The following is a 12,850-nucleotide window of genomic DNA, read 5'->3' on the forward strand; positions in this document are numbered from 1 at the left end:
TATTCCTGTGCTTCCCCAAGAGCAGCACCAGTGCAGCAGGCCAAGCATTCTTGGAAGGACATTCAGCACAAGGAAACAGCTTTATGGAAGCTGCAAGCCAAAAGTTAGCTGTTCTGTACTGCTCACTAGATGCAGAGAAAATTGGTTCAGGGGCCTGTCCCAGCTGCTCCTCCATCCTTCTCCACCACTCCCCAAATTTCCACTACTGTTGCTGCAAATTCCCAGTGCAGTCAGGAAATTCCTACCCCACTTCTGGAAGAGCTGTGTCCTGCTTGCAGCTACCATGACCAGGCTTGTCACCCTATTCTACCACAGGGAGATTCAAATCCTCCTTGTTCTGCAAGTGTGGAGCTTGAAACATTGCTCATTTCCTCTGGCTGGAGTCTTCCTCTGGCTGAAGGCAGCTCCTGCTGTGCCAGGCCAGCTGGGCACCTCTGGTCACTCATCCTGCTCCCCTCAAAGGCTGTGGCTGCCAGAGCATATCTTCAAACCCTCTTCCCACCTCTTTTTTCTTGCTTTTTGTAGCCTGTCCTGCCTTTTCTTAAGGAACAGTTCCTTGAAGCTTCCCAAGCTTTCCCCTGCTTGGGAAAGTTCAGTGTCACAGGGCACATGGGCTGCTGTTCCTGAGGGCTGAAATATCAGCGAAATAACTTGAGATCTGCAGGTGGAGACTGTTTTCTTTCATTTTCCCCCGTAACTCATTTTGGACTATCAGCCTGTGCTGATGGTTGTAATTTCTGTCCTGGCAGATACAATCCTGGTACCTTTAATGAGTCTCCTGGAATGGGCAGGGCTGCCAGGCCCTGGGTGAGTCAGGCTTTTCATCTGTGCTCCAGAGTCAGTAGAAGAGGAGGAAAATGAACCTGAAATGAGCTTTGTTGTGTCACTGGCTAAAACTGCTGCAGCAAAGCTTGAGCAGGTGAAGCATGGCTGGGATGATGATGATGATGAGCTCTTGTGCCCTGTCCTGCTTTTCCCTCTCCTTTAGCCTTGGTCATTCTCTGTGAATGCTGGTTTCAATGACAAAAAGACATTCTGTACCTCTTTGGGAACAGGCTGGAGTGGGCTGCAGAGCAGGGACCTGGTCCTCCTGTTTCTGCCACCTCAGTTGTTTGTGCACCCCTTATGTTTTCTGCCATAGAGAGCTGCTTCCTAGAGCTATCAGGAGGAGGGGGAGAGGATGTAGGAAAGAGGGGGATTTGTGTTCAAACCTTTCTCATTTTTGCCCCTAGAAAATGTTGCATTATGTCCTCCTAATCTTCCAAATTTTTATTTCCAAATAGAAACCAATCCTTTCATTCTTTAGATCACTTCCTTTCAGATCTTCCTGGAGATGCACCTTTTTACTCTGGGTCAACTGCCATCACTGTCTTCCTGTTACTGGAAATACCCTTTTCATTTTCTTAGGGATTTCTTTGGCATTTGAGGTCAAGACTTTTCCAAGTGGGAAAGAGAACAGCCCAGTTTTGTCCAGTGCCAGATCTGGCTATGCAAACCAATAAATGCAAGGCCAGTTTGTATGCTGAATCCTCACCTTGTCAGGTTTCTCTTCCTGGCTCCTCATTTTACTGGGAGAAATCTCTTTTCCTGGCTGGTGTGTGTCTGCTGCACCAGCTCTCTGTGATCTTGCCTGGTCAGGCTTCCAGTTTTACCCGCTATCCTTTGATTTTGCTTCTGGTTTCTTGTTTTTGTGTTGGTCTGGTTTTTCCCAGTCCATAAGTGACTTGTGACCATTGTCCTGGGCTTCCCACAGTGCAGAGATCTCTGGTTCCTCCTCAGGATCTGCTCCAATGCTGTCCTGGTTTTGTCTGAGAGGCTCCACAGTATGTGCAATTCTCCAGCCCTTTTTGTATTTGTCCTCCAGCATCACCACAAGGTGTTGTCCCAGCTGCTCCAGGGACTGTCCCTCTTGTTCTGTGAGGGTACCACAAATTAGAGGCACATGAAGAAGCCCCATTTATTTGGAGGAAATGTTTTCTTGAGAAACTCGCCCAGCTGCTAGGGGTTGTCATTTCTAGCCTGAGGTTTCCTTCTGGTCCTGGTGATAGTTCACACAAAAAGGATGCTTTAAAAGATCCCTGGAATATTAATTTAGTAAAAAAATAGCCCAACCTGGAATGAAAGCTGGGGAGCATTGCTCCAGTTAGAGCAGGATGCTCTGCTTTGTACTGAAATGCTGTACATGGTGTGGGTTCTGTTAGCCAGGGGACTTCACAGTGCCTCTGGAGGCCTGGAAAGCTGCTTGTTTGAAAAGTTCATAAAAGAAATAAGAACATATTTAAACCAGTCAACCTTTGATGTGTTGGGTGGCTCCTGTGCAGGTCAGGAGCCTAAACACAGCAGTGGTGTCCTGAGCATCTGGTGTTCCTGGCAGTGATGTCTGAGCCTCAGGCTCAGGCAGGAGATCTTCACCTGCTCCTCACCTCTTCTGCCCTGCAGCAGGGAACACCTCAAACATCCATCTGGGGTTCACCACCAGCAGCTTCTCCCAGTTTTGTTTCAACCAGTTCAACTGGCTGGGATATGCATCACCAAGAGATGAGTGGAGTGGTTTGTGCTTTGGTTGGCTTTCAGGCTTCTTATCACTGCCCCATGGAAGCATCTTGCATTTCTTTTTAATTGAATTATTTTTCTGTCAGAAATAAGTTACAGCTGGGAGAGTAACCCAGCTGGAGAAGAGGGTGGTTTTGTCCACAGTGTTCAATTTTCCCCCACCACAAAAGAAAGTGATTTTCATCTGTAGGCCAAAATTTTCTGTATCTTCCAATATCCTCAGCCTGGCTGAGGATACAGCCTGGCTACATCTCTCTGCAGTATTGCCTAGTCCAGCCTCCAGGTACAGTCAGTGTCCTCTACAGTCAGTGTTTTCTTTTTAGTTTAACAATATTTTTGACGTGCTCTACTTTTTCTCTAAACTTTTGCTAAGGAAATCAGAGGCATTTTCAAGATCAGTTGGGTAATTGGAAGTGTCCAACCCACGAGCCCATGAAGGAACCCTGTTTATCCTGGGGAGGCCAGCAGGCCATGGAGCTGTTTGTTGTTCTGAGCACAGTGTCTCTTGTACATCATTTGGTAGTCAGGGCTTGTTCTCTCATCCACAGCTTTAAACCAGAAGTTCCTGTCTGACTTTCTCAGGTTTCTCCATGGCAGTCTCACAGCAGAAGGAGGTTGCTAAGCATCAAATGCCCCTGAGAGCAGAAATGTAACATTTATTTATGCCTCCATGGTCCCTCCATCCTTTCCTGGATGCCTGATAGCCCATAAAGGCCCATCAGAATGATACATTAGTATATTTAGCTCCATCCAGGGGCAAATTTCTCTGTTCTTTCCATGTCCATATGACTTCCAAAGAGAAGTCTTGGGGTTTTATTGCCAAACCCTTATTGTAATTCTTCACACAATTGAGTGACACCTTCAGAATTGTCTGTTTCAGTCATTTGTTTAGGTCTGCTGGCTGAGAGTTGGGGAAACCAGTGTTCCCAGTCCTGCTGTAGGAGGGGAGTGGATGAGTAAGAGCTGGAAAAGAATGGTAAGAGAGAGTTAGAGCCTCATCACAGGAGGTGAGAAGATGGTTGTGATCTGCTTCAGTGTTTCAGATGGGGAGATAAATATTCCCATCCTCAGCAGTGACTGGGTAAACCCTCTTTTTGCTGCTGGTTTATTGTCCCAAATCCCTGCCATCCCATGGAAGGACACTTCTCCCATGGCACTGCCAGGCACTGCTGTGCTGAACTTTCACCTGAGGATGAGATGAGCCCCATGCTCAGGGCAGTTCTTGTTTCTCTCACAGCTCAAGGAGTTGAGTTTCAGTTTGGTGTTTACAGCTTTTTTTTTTCTTTTCCTTTTTTTCTTCTATTTTTTTTTCAACCAGTCACTTCACGCTGCACCTGAACCTTTCTGTGTGCATATTGGGCTGGATGATGTCTCTTCTATTTTGGGTCAGGTTTCTGGAATCTGCCTGGTTTTAGGTGTCAGGATGGCACAACCCACAGCCCAGACTGTGCTTTTGCTGTTGATGCTACTCAGAGCATGGCTTCTTCTTCCTGGAAGGCTTTGTCCTAACCTGTGCTTGAATAAAAAGGACTGGAGAATTTCTCCTAAGAGGATTTGATACAGTTTAAATTGGAGGCCAACAAGGAATTGTTAAAAAGGAAACTCCATAAGCTTCTACTACAAATCCCCCCTTTTTTCTATCTATGGCTTATTTGGCTGTGGAGTCACTTAGCAGTGACTTATCAGTGGGTGCCAGGAAGGTGACTGGGCTGAGATCTGTAAGGCCTGAGGTGAAGTCAGCCCTGTCCATCCCTGTCTGAAATGCTGCCCTCAAGGAGCTGCCTCACCCTGTGTCTTCCTTCTCTGTCCCCTGCCATGTCCCCTGTTCTTGGGGATTGTGTCTGTGGGAGCTGCTGCAGAGCTTTGCACCATGCCTGGGGTTTAGGAAGCAGGCTGTCTCATGGCTCAGGTGCTGTTTGTGTACTGACTGCTGTTGGCTCTCCTCTCTTCCCTGTTCTGCTGCTGAACTGGGAGTGCTGGGCTGCAGCAGGCTCCCTGGCACACTCAGCTGAGCAGAGCCACCCTGTGCAGCCTGACCCTGTCTGTGTGCTGTTCTGCATGCTACTCCTCAGAGTTCTCCTTTCTCTTGACTCTGCCGGTCTCCAGCACTGCTCTGAGACCTCCCAGTCTTGTATCACAGCATTCCTTTCACTCCCTGCAGCAGTATTTGTTGTAGTGTCCACGTTGGCTTCTCAAGCCGTCCTCTGCCCTGCAGCTGACCCACTGTCTGTGCTCTGGGTGCTCTGCCAGCCCTTTCCTGCTGGGGAGCTCGTGTTTGAGAAGAGGAGTGTTTGGGTTTGGTGTTCTGGAGTGCCATTAAAATCATCTCCACCACAGTGTGTATTTCACATGGTTTGCAGTGCTGGAGAAGTAGCAGCAGAGGAGCAATGTCAGAGGTGGGAGGAGATGCTTTCAGGAGAAGAGGTGGAATTTGAGGAGGATGCTGTGGGGCTGGCTGTGACAGGATTGTGCAGGGGCAAGGGGAATGCAGAGCAGGGCTAGGACAACTCTCAGATGACCAGGAAAGAGGCTTTTTGGAGACAGACATGGAGTGGGCACAGAAGGAGAACACAAGTTATGATACGGAAAAAAGCTCCTCGTTCCTCACCAGAGATGACCCACACATTTTCAGTGTGGGTCATGTCTCAGTGAGAGGCTGAGCTACTGGTCATAGGTCTCACCGTGGTGGCTTTGGCATCCATGACCTTCTGTGGAGGTCACAGCAATGGCTTTATGGCATTTCCATTTCACACAGTGCTGCTGGTGTGTCACTTGGAGAGAAACATTCACTCTGCTTGGCCTTCAGCCTCTGGGGGGATTGCAGAGCTTTGAACAGTGAGGGCACAAGAGCAGGGAGCAGCCAGTGGCTGGCTGAGCTTGTGACACAGACCTGAACCAGTGACCTGGAGGTGAAGTGCTTCAGTTCCATTCCTGGCCCGTGCTTGCTCTGTTGGTGGCACAGAACCCCACGTGCTCAGCACATCATGGATATTGTGGACTGTGGGTGCTGGACAAGTCTCCTGACAGGTCCCCAAGAACTCTAGAATTCACAGGATGGGAAAAGGGCAATATAAACATACTATTTACTGGTCTAGACCAAACTAGAGGTACTAGAACATAAATACCAGGATACACCACAGGTAAGGAAAATTACAGTGTTGATACTGTCCTTGTTTTGTATGGGTCATCAGAAAATAAGTCCTAAAGTACATAATGGTGCACTGTTTCACATGTGGTGCTATATAAATGGCCAACCTTGAAAGTACCTTCATTCACCTGGCCTGGGCTGGCTGATGTGTGTGGTCCTGATGCCACCAGCAGTTGCCCACAGGGCCATAGTATTGGTGAAATGGGTGCTATATCTTGCAGATTTTTTCCACAAGTTTGAATAATTTTTCTTTCTTGGGTAGCCATGTAGGGACCTGTGGATGATCCTGGCTACCTCTGTTGCTTTGGACTTCTTGCCAGATATTTTTTCTGGGCTTTTTTAATGGTTTTTAAACATGAGTCACAGCTTCAGGATCACGATTTCCTCACTTGTGATTCAGAGAAAGTATTAATTAGTGCAAGATGTTAAATATATCTGTAAAATCACATGAAAAACTGTATGGTCATCTATATCCTTCATTTAACCAATTTCATGTTTGAAAATGGACAGTTTTCTGTTTTCAAATGTGCATTGTTGTTTCAAGCCCAAATGAAACTTTTCGTAATATATAGTGTATATACAAAGTATAGTGTGTGTGTGTATACATATATATCTCTATATACACATTGGGTATGTGTCTATATAAACTCTTTTATACAGTGTTGATGTTCCCTCAGCCAGTACTAGGTAAAGGATTGTTAGTTTTATGAGAAGAGCTCAGAGGACTGCTGCCCATCATTAACATTACCAGAGAAATGTGTTGCCTGGGTTATGTGGCAGTCCCTTTTCCCCAGCCATGGAGGAGGCTGTGGAAGGAGCTTTTATGGCTTCTTAGACATTTTAAACATAATGTTCCTTGGTTAAATTTCAAACCAGTCCTCAAGCCCCTTCCAACATGGCTAAGAACTGTGTGGGAATTTGTTTTGAAATGAAAGCCTGGATGTGGCATTTTGCTGTAGTTTTCAATGAAATTTGAGCTCTTTAATTTCTTCCTGACATTTCATCTGAAAGTGTTGATGCTTCTGTGAGGACTGAGGGCTTTACAGTCTGATTAAACAGCTTTAGAAGTGTTCAGTTACATTTCCTATTTGAGAGCACTGCTTGATTCCCCAGAGTGTTTTTGAGCATGCTTGGCTTTGGGATCCTGGTCACTTGTCTCCAGCAGCAGGGCTGAGGGTGCAGTAATGGCATGGAAATGATGAAGTCTCTGCCACTCTTCCTCTTTCAGAGAATTCGGTCGACAGTGGATGAGAAGGAGCAGAAGCAGCTTCTGATGGACCTTGATGTGGTGATGAGAAGCAGTGACTGCCCCTACATTGTTCAGTTTTATGGCGCACTCTTCAGAGAGGTGGGCACCCCAAACTTGCTTCACTTGCAGCAGAGTTTGGGTTTTACCTTGGTTTTTTTCCCCTTTGTAATTTTAAATTCGTGCTAAGGAGGAGAAAATTGATTTAAGTTAGGTTTCTTGGTTCTGCACTTTTACTCAAGAGTGTTTAGCCAGGAGACCCCAGTGTCTGGGCACGCTGAGCAAGCATTTGGTCCCTTTGCAACAGGAGTTTTGGAGGAGATGGATGTTGAAACCTGACTGCTGCTTCTCCTTCCTCCTGTATCTCCTCGGCAGGGTTGGATTATCCCTGCTCCTGTAATTGCTCTGTTGTTGAAACTGCCACAGTGCAGGGGGACAGACATGGAGACCTTGCCTGTTTTCCATTACTTCAGCACAAATGCAGTCCCTCTCCTAAAGGGAAGGAGGAAAACAGAGACCTAAGGGCTGCAGGTGGTCCTTGGGGGTTATTAGGCATAGCACCCTGTGCAGAGTCCTGTGGGGTTTTACTGGAAAACATTCAGAGAGAGGTCAGTGTTGTAGGTAAAACCCAAAACTGTGTGTGAATATTTAATTCCTGCTTCTAGAGAGTCTGCCTCTGTAATTTTGCCAGATCACTCCTCTGGCTTTAAATCTGATTCTCTAAAATCAGCATAATAATCCTTCCTTTTCCCATGCTCTGCTTTTTCTGATCTTTTTGAACACAGAGCCATTTTGGGCCCTCAGGCATTGTCCATGTTCACACAGTACAAGCTCCTACCGTGTGTGGAGCCTCAGCTTGGCTGGAGATTTCCAGCTTTGCTGAGATAAAGGTGACAAAGCTGGTGTGAGGAAAGGTCTGTGGACAAAACAGTGTCTTACCAGATGCTGAGGAGCAACATGCTCAGGGCTGTGCAAGCCTCTCACCTCCCTTCAGCTCTAGACACATTCCAGGGTGTAAATGTAAATACACAAACAACATAAAAACTTACTTTAATCAGCACCCAGATGTCAGCTTGGCTGCACTCTTTGTCATGTCCAAAATCTCATCATCCTGCAGCCAGGCAGGGCTCCCAGGGCTCCTTGCCTGCTCTGTCTGGGAAAGGTTTCATTGGTATTGCTCTGGTTGGAGTGAAATCCCCTTTTTCCCTTCTACATAAGTGGTGTTTGCTTCAGAGATGAAAGCAGCTTTCCCCTCTCCTTGGTCCCCACTGCCTAGGGATGCTCTAGGTCACCTTCCTCAGATGTACCCAGGGTGGCCTGGGAGGCTTCCATGAAGTTTTGTGTCTTGTCTCATTAATTACTTGTTCCAATATTAAGTAGAATCTTAATATCTTAAAGATAGCAAAGTATGGCACCAGAGAAGCACAGGAAGAGAAAAAAGTAATTTCACCAGGATGTTTGGATCTGTCTGACCCCCCCCAGTCTGTTTATCAGATCTGTTCTCAAATAACTGTGAAAGATCCAGGTCACTGCTGCACCATCCCCTGAGGTGTAAGAGCTCATGGAACATTGGGAAAGACCAAAACTCTCTCAGGAAATCTTCAGCAAACTAAAACAAAGCTCTTTGTTGCAGCATTTCAAGTTGAAAAGTAAGGAAATCATTTTGGGGTTACCTGCTCTGAGCTAGGATTCAGCTGTGGATGGAGCAACCAGAAAGACATCCACGTGAGCCTCTTTACAGGGGTTTAGCAGGCTGAATTGTGCAGAGGGTTGGCAGGATCCAGGCAGCTCCAGGAAAGCAGCAGGGCAGCTGGCACAAAGGGAAGGCAGGCAGCCTCCCACAACAGGGAGTGCTGGATGTGGAGGGGCAGAGCTAAGCTCTGGGATCCTGACAGTTTGGGAATACTAAACCAAAAATTGGATAAAGTTATGCAAGGTCTTACTTTGTAGCCAGACAAATGTCCCAGCATGCAGTCAGGGAAGTGGCTGTGAACACAAGTTCCTGTGGCAGCTTCTGTGAATACCAGCAGTTTGATTTGGAAAGGCAGGAAATACTCCACAGAAATTTGTATTTTCTCTTGCTTGTTCCACATTTTGTGACAGGGAGAGTCTTCTCTGGGTCCTGCTTGTCCCTCAGCAAGCAGCACCTGAACCTTCATCGTTTGCTGCCTGTTCTTCAGTCAGGAGGGACATTTCTGTCCCTGTATGTCTGTACATGTGATGGAATGTGTAACAGTGCACAAGCACAGGTTGATTGTCAGGTACAGGACTTTGCTTCAGCTCATTGGAACCACTGGATGAGATTAAATTGCCTGGTCAATGAAACAAGAACAAAGCTGAAAAAGTAAAAGACTGTTTCAGTCTATGCATGCAATCAGGGGCTTCAGTACACCATGGCTGGCTTTTTGGCCTGCCAGCTCATGTCCAGTTTTTCATCCATCAGTATCTCCCAGCCCTTCTCCTCAGAGCTGCTCTGAAAACCATCATCATTGTACTGGTGAGTGCCCTGAGCCAAGTGCAGGATCTGACACTCATTGAACTTTGTGGGGTTCCCCTGGCACCAGGAGACCAGCTGGTTTGTCCATGCTAAACCCAGGGCAGCCCAGAGCTGTCCACATCAGCCATCACAGCTCTCATTGGAGAGGGTCTCATGCTCATGTTTCCTCTCAGGGCTGTACTTGATAGATGGGGGAAGAAAAAAATAAAAAAGTCAGTTGACAGGGCTTCTGCAAACATTTCACTTGAGTCTCTCCTTGTGAGAAGAGAGGAGCTGTGGGCTGAGCCCACTGGGACCCCCAAGACCCCCCTGAGCATTGCTGTTTTAAGAGGTTTTAAGGTCTGAGAAAAAAACCCAGGTCTTTTTTTGCCTGTCTGCTACAAGCTTTGCAGCTGCTCTGGTTTAAAACAGTACCTATAAAGCTGGGAATGTTTGTGTAGTTACCATGACCACACTAGTGGCTCTTCAAGGTACCTGTTCTGATTGTGTTTCTTTTTAAGAGAAGAGTAAAGAAGCCTTATCTGACTTGGAATCTCAGGAGTGACTCCTACATGGTGCAAGTTTAAACCAAGGAGCCAAGTTTAAACCAATAAGTTCAATACTTGATAAAATTATTCAATGAAAAATTCATTGCAAGTTGCAGAACATGCTTAGGAAGCTGGGTAAATCAGCCCATGGGGAGCTTCTGCTGGCAGCAGAGAGGAGCTGGGATAGATGTGCTGGTAGCACAGAGCTGGGCTGGTGTGAATTGCTGACACAGCCTTGCTCAGTTTGATCTCTTTGCTGTTGATGCACCTCACACTGTTTTTATGGAAATCCTTGACTGTGCTGCCATTCCTCAGCACATCTGTCCCTGTTGTCCGTCCCTGGTCTCTAGGAAAAGTGTCCTGTGTGCCATGTAAATATATGATGGTGGTGGTGACATTTGTCAGTCTCTGTCACTGGTGTAGCTGCATGAAGAGCTGGCTGCCCCTGCAGTGAGCAGGTGTGATAAACCTTCAGTGTTTGTACAGAGTGGTGGGTGTGGGCAGGGACCCCCGAGGGCACCTTTTCCACCCCCATGATCAAGTGGGGCCACTTGACCAGGATTGTGTCTAAAAAGCCTTTGAATCTCTCCAGGAATAGAGTCTCCACAGTCTCCTGGGGCAGCCTGTGCCAGTGATTAATCCCCTCACAAAAAGTGTTTCCTCATGCTCAGGGGGAGCCTCCTGTGTGCCCTGCTCATGTTGCTCAGCACCACTGAGCAAACCTGGCTCCATCCCCTGTGCAGCTTCCCCTTAGGTTGATGAGGTTCCCCTGAACCTTCTCCAGGCTGAGCAGCCCTGTCTTTATCAGCCTTTCTCATGGGGAGGATGCTCCTGTTGCTCAGTCATCTTAGCTACCTTTTGCTGGAGTCTCTCTTGCCCTGGGGAGCCCAGCACTGGTCACAGCACTCCAGGAGTGCCTCACCATTGCTGGATTGAGGGGAACCTCATCACCTCCCTCCACCTGTTGGTGATGTTTTGCCTCATGCTGTGATCCTTCAGCCCAGCAAAGATGCATTGTAGGCTCATGTTCAGTTTAATGTCCACCTGGAGCCACAGGTCCTTTCGTGGTGAGCTGCTCTCCAGATGGGTGACATCCTTGTGACACTTGCTCCCTTGTCAGTGGGAGTTCTCTGCATTCAGAAGCTGAAGCATCTCCATTGCTTGTGAAGTGGCTTTTGTGTCTGTCCTGGACAGGGATATTTTGAATTAAATGCACAGGGTGTTCCTGGACATTTTTTGCAATGTCTATGAGATGGGCATTAGCATCTGGTAATCTAATACCCAGTAAGGACTAAAATACATTCTTTGGAAGAATAGCTCTAACAGGAAGAGAAAATTTAAGCTCTTTTGTCATTTTCTGATCAGAAATCAACCTGACTTAAGAGGCAGAAGGTGAAGTGAAACTCCCATTAGGGTGGTTTTTCCTCACAGTTCACAATGGAGCAGGACTTGCCCATGTACATCAGGGCTTGTTGGTATTTGGTCAGGAAGACAGCTGAGTCCCCAGCCAGCCTTCCTTTTCTTCCTGTTAAAATGCAAGTGCTTCATCTGCACTTTGCCTTTGTTGCTAATGCAGAAAAGAGAAATTTTCTACATGTGTTGCCTAATTTCATTTCTGTAGTTGAAATCTGAACAGTTCCTTAGCCAAGTTCCTCCATAGCCAACCTGTGGTCTGTACACCTTTTTCCAGGCCCCCTGAAGTGTGCTGGTCATGCCCTCATCCTGCTGTGCTGCTCTGGCCTCTTTCAGTGATGTCCCTGCTTCCATGTCTGTCACAACACTTATTCCATCTTCTGCTTTTTTTGGGTGCAGTGAGAGTTTTCTGTGCTCAGGCTTGTAGCAGCCCTTGAGAGGATTGCATCAGCTCCTGCTGTGCCTTGAGCTGATGTGAAAAGCTGATGCCATATGAGCAGTGTAAGCTGGAGATGCGCAAAGTCTTCTTCCTCAGCCACACAGCCCTTCCTAGGAAAGCAGCTCCCCTCTTCTGTGTGTTCCCCTGTGCCTGCAGCCTCCTGGAGAGCAAAGCACTCTGTGAGGCTTGGATTCACCTGGGTTCAGGCATCTAAACTGTAATGTCAGATGTCAGGTGTGAGCTGGGCAGGTAAATGCCTCTGCTGTGAATGGGAGCAAGTCTTTCATTGCTAAAACGAATCAAGCTGAATTCTATCCTTTCTATAGAATACATGTTGCTATTTATGTATTTCATAGGATTCAGTGGATCTCTGTATGCTCTCTGGATTGGTATTTCTCATTTTTATCTCACATTGTTTTCTCTTTCCAGGGTGACTGTTGGATCTGTATGGAGCTCATGTCTACCTCGTTTGATAAGTTTTACAAATATGTATATAGTGTATTAGATGATGTTATTCCAGAAGAAATCTTAGGCAAAATCACTTTAGCTGTGAGTATTTTGTTAAACCTTTTTGTTGAAGATAATTGATAAGTTCAGATCCTTGTTCAGATCCCCCTCCCTGTGAAAAGCTGGTTGGTCTGTGGAGCAGAATTGCTGCTGCTGTTTGCACCACACTGGGAATGGTTCTTCAGGGTGCTCATGACTTTTCCAAAGTATGTTGCATGGTGTAAACAGAGCTCCTGGGGTCATAAACAGACCCCAGCGTCATTTTCCTGCTCTGTCTGCTTGAATATGAGCACCAGCAGCACAGGCACCAGCCCAGACCAGAGAAGCTTCTGGAATTCTTGTGCAAAGGCTCCAAAAGCACTGGAGAACTTGGCTGATGTTTTCTAATATAACCCGGAAGTTTTGGTCTAATGAAAAGTCAGATAATTGAAACAGTTGTGACCTGTTGAAAAAAATAAAGCATAGGGCTTGAAATAAGTGATTGCTGAGGATAGTTAACATCAGAGGTTGTTCTGGCTCC

At 46.8% G+C, this 12,850-nt stretch overlaps 1 protein-coding gene across 1 annotated transcript in view; it reads left to right on the plus strand.

Annotated features, from left to right (window-relative positions):
* The window catches only part of MAP2K4 (mitogen-activated protein kinase kinase 4), a 62,477-nt gene that overhangs the window by 40,013 nt on the left and 9,614 nt on the right, over nt 1-12,850 (plus strand). Inside the window, exons 4-5 of the mRNA XM_058817198.1 lie at nt 6,930-7,049; nt 12,253-12,372. Of these exons, the coding sequence (XP_058673181.1) occupies nt 6,930-7,049; nt 12,253-12,372 (240 nt within the window). The remainder of the gene's footprint in view (nt 1-6,929; nt 7,050-12,252; nt 12,373-12,850) is intronic.

This window comes from Ammospiza caudacuta, chromosome 19 (genome assembly GCF_027887145.1).
Source record: "Ammospiza caudacuta isolate bAmmCau1 chromosome 19, bAmmCau1.pri, whole genome shotgun sequence".
Classification (NCBI taxonomy): Eukaryota; Metazoa; Chordata; class Aves; order Passeriformes; family Passerellidae; genus Ammospiza; species Ammospiza caudacuta.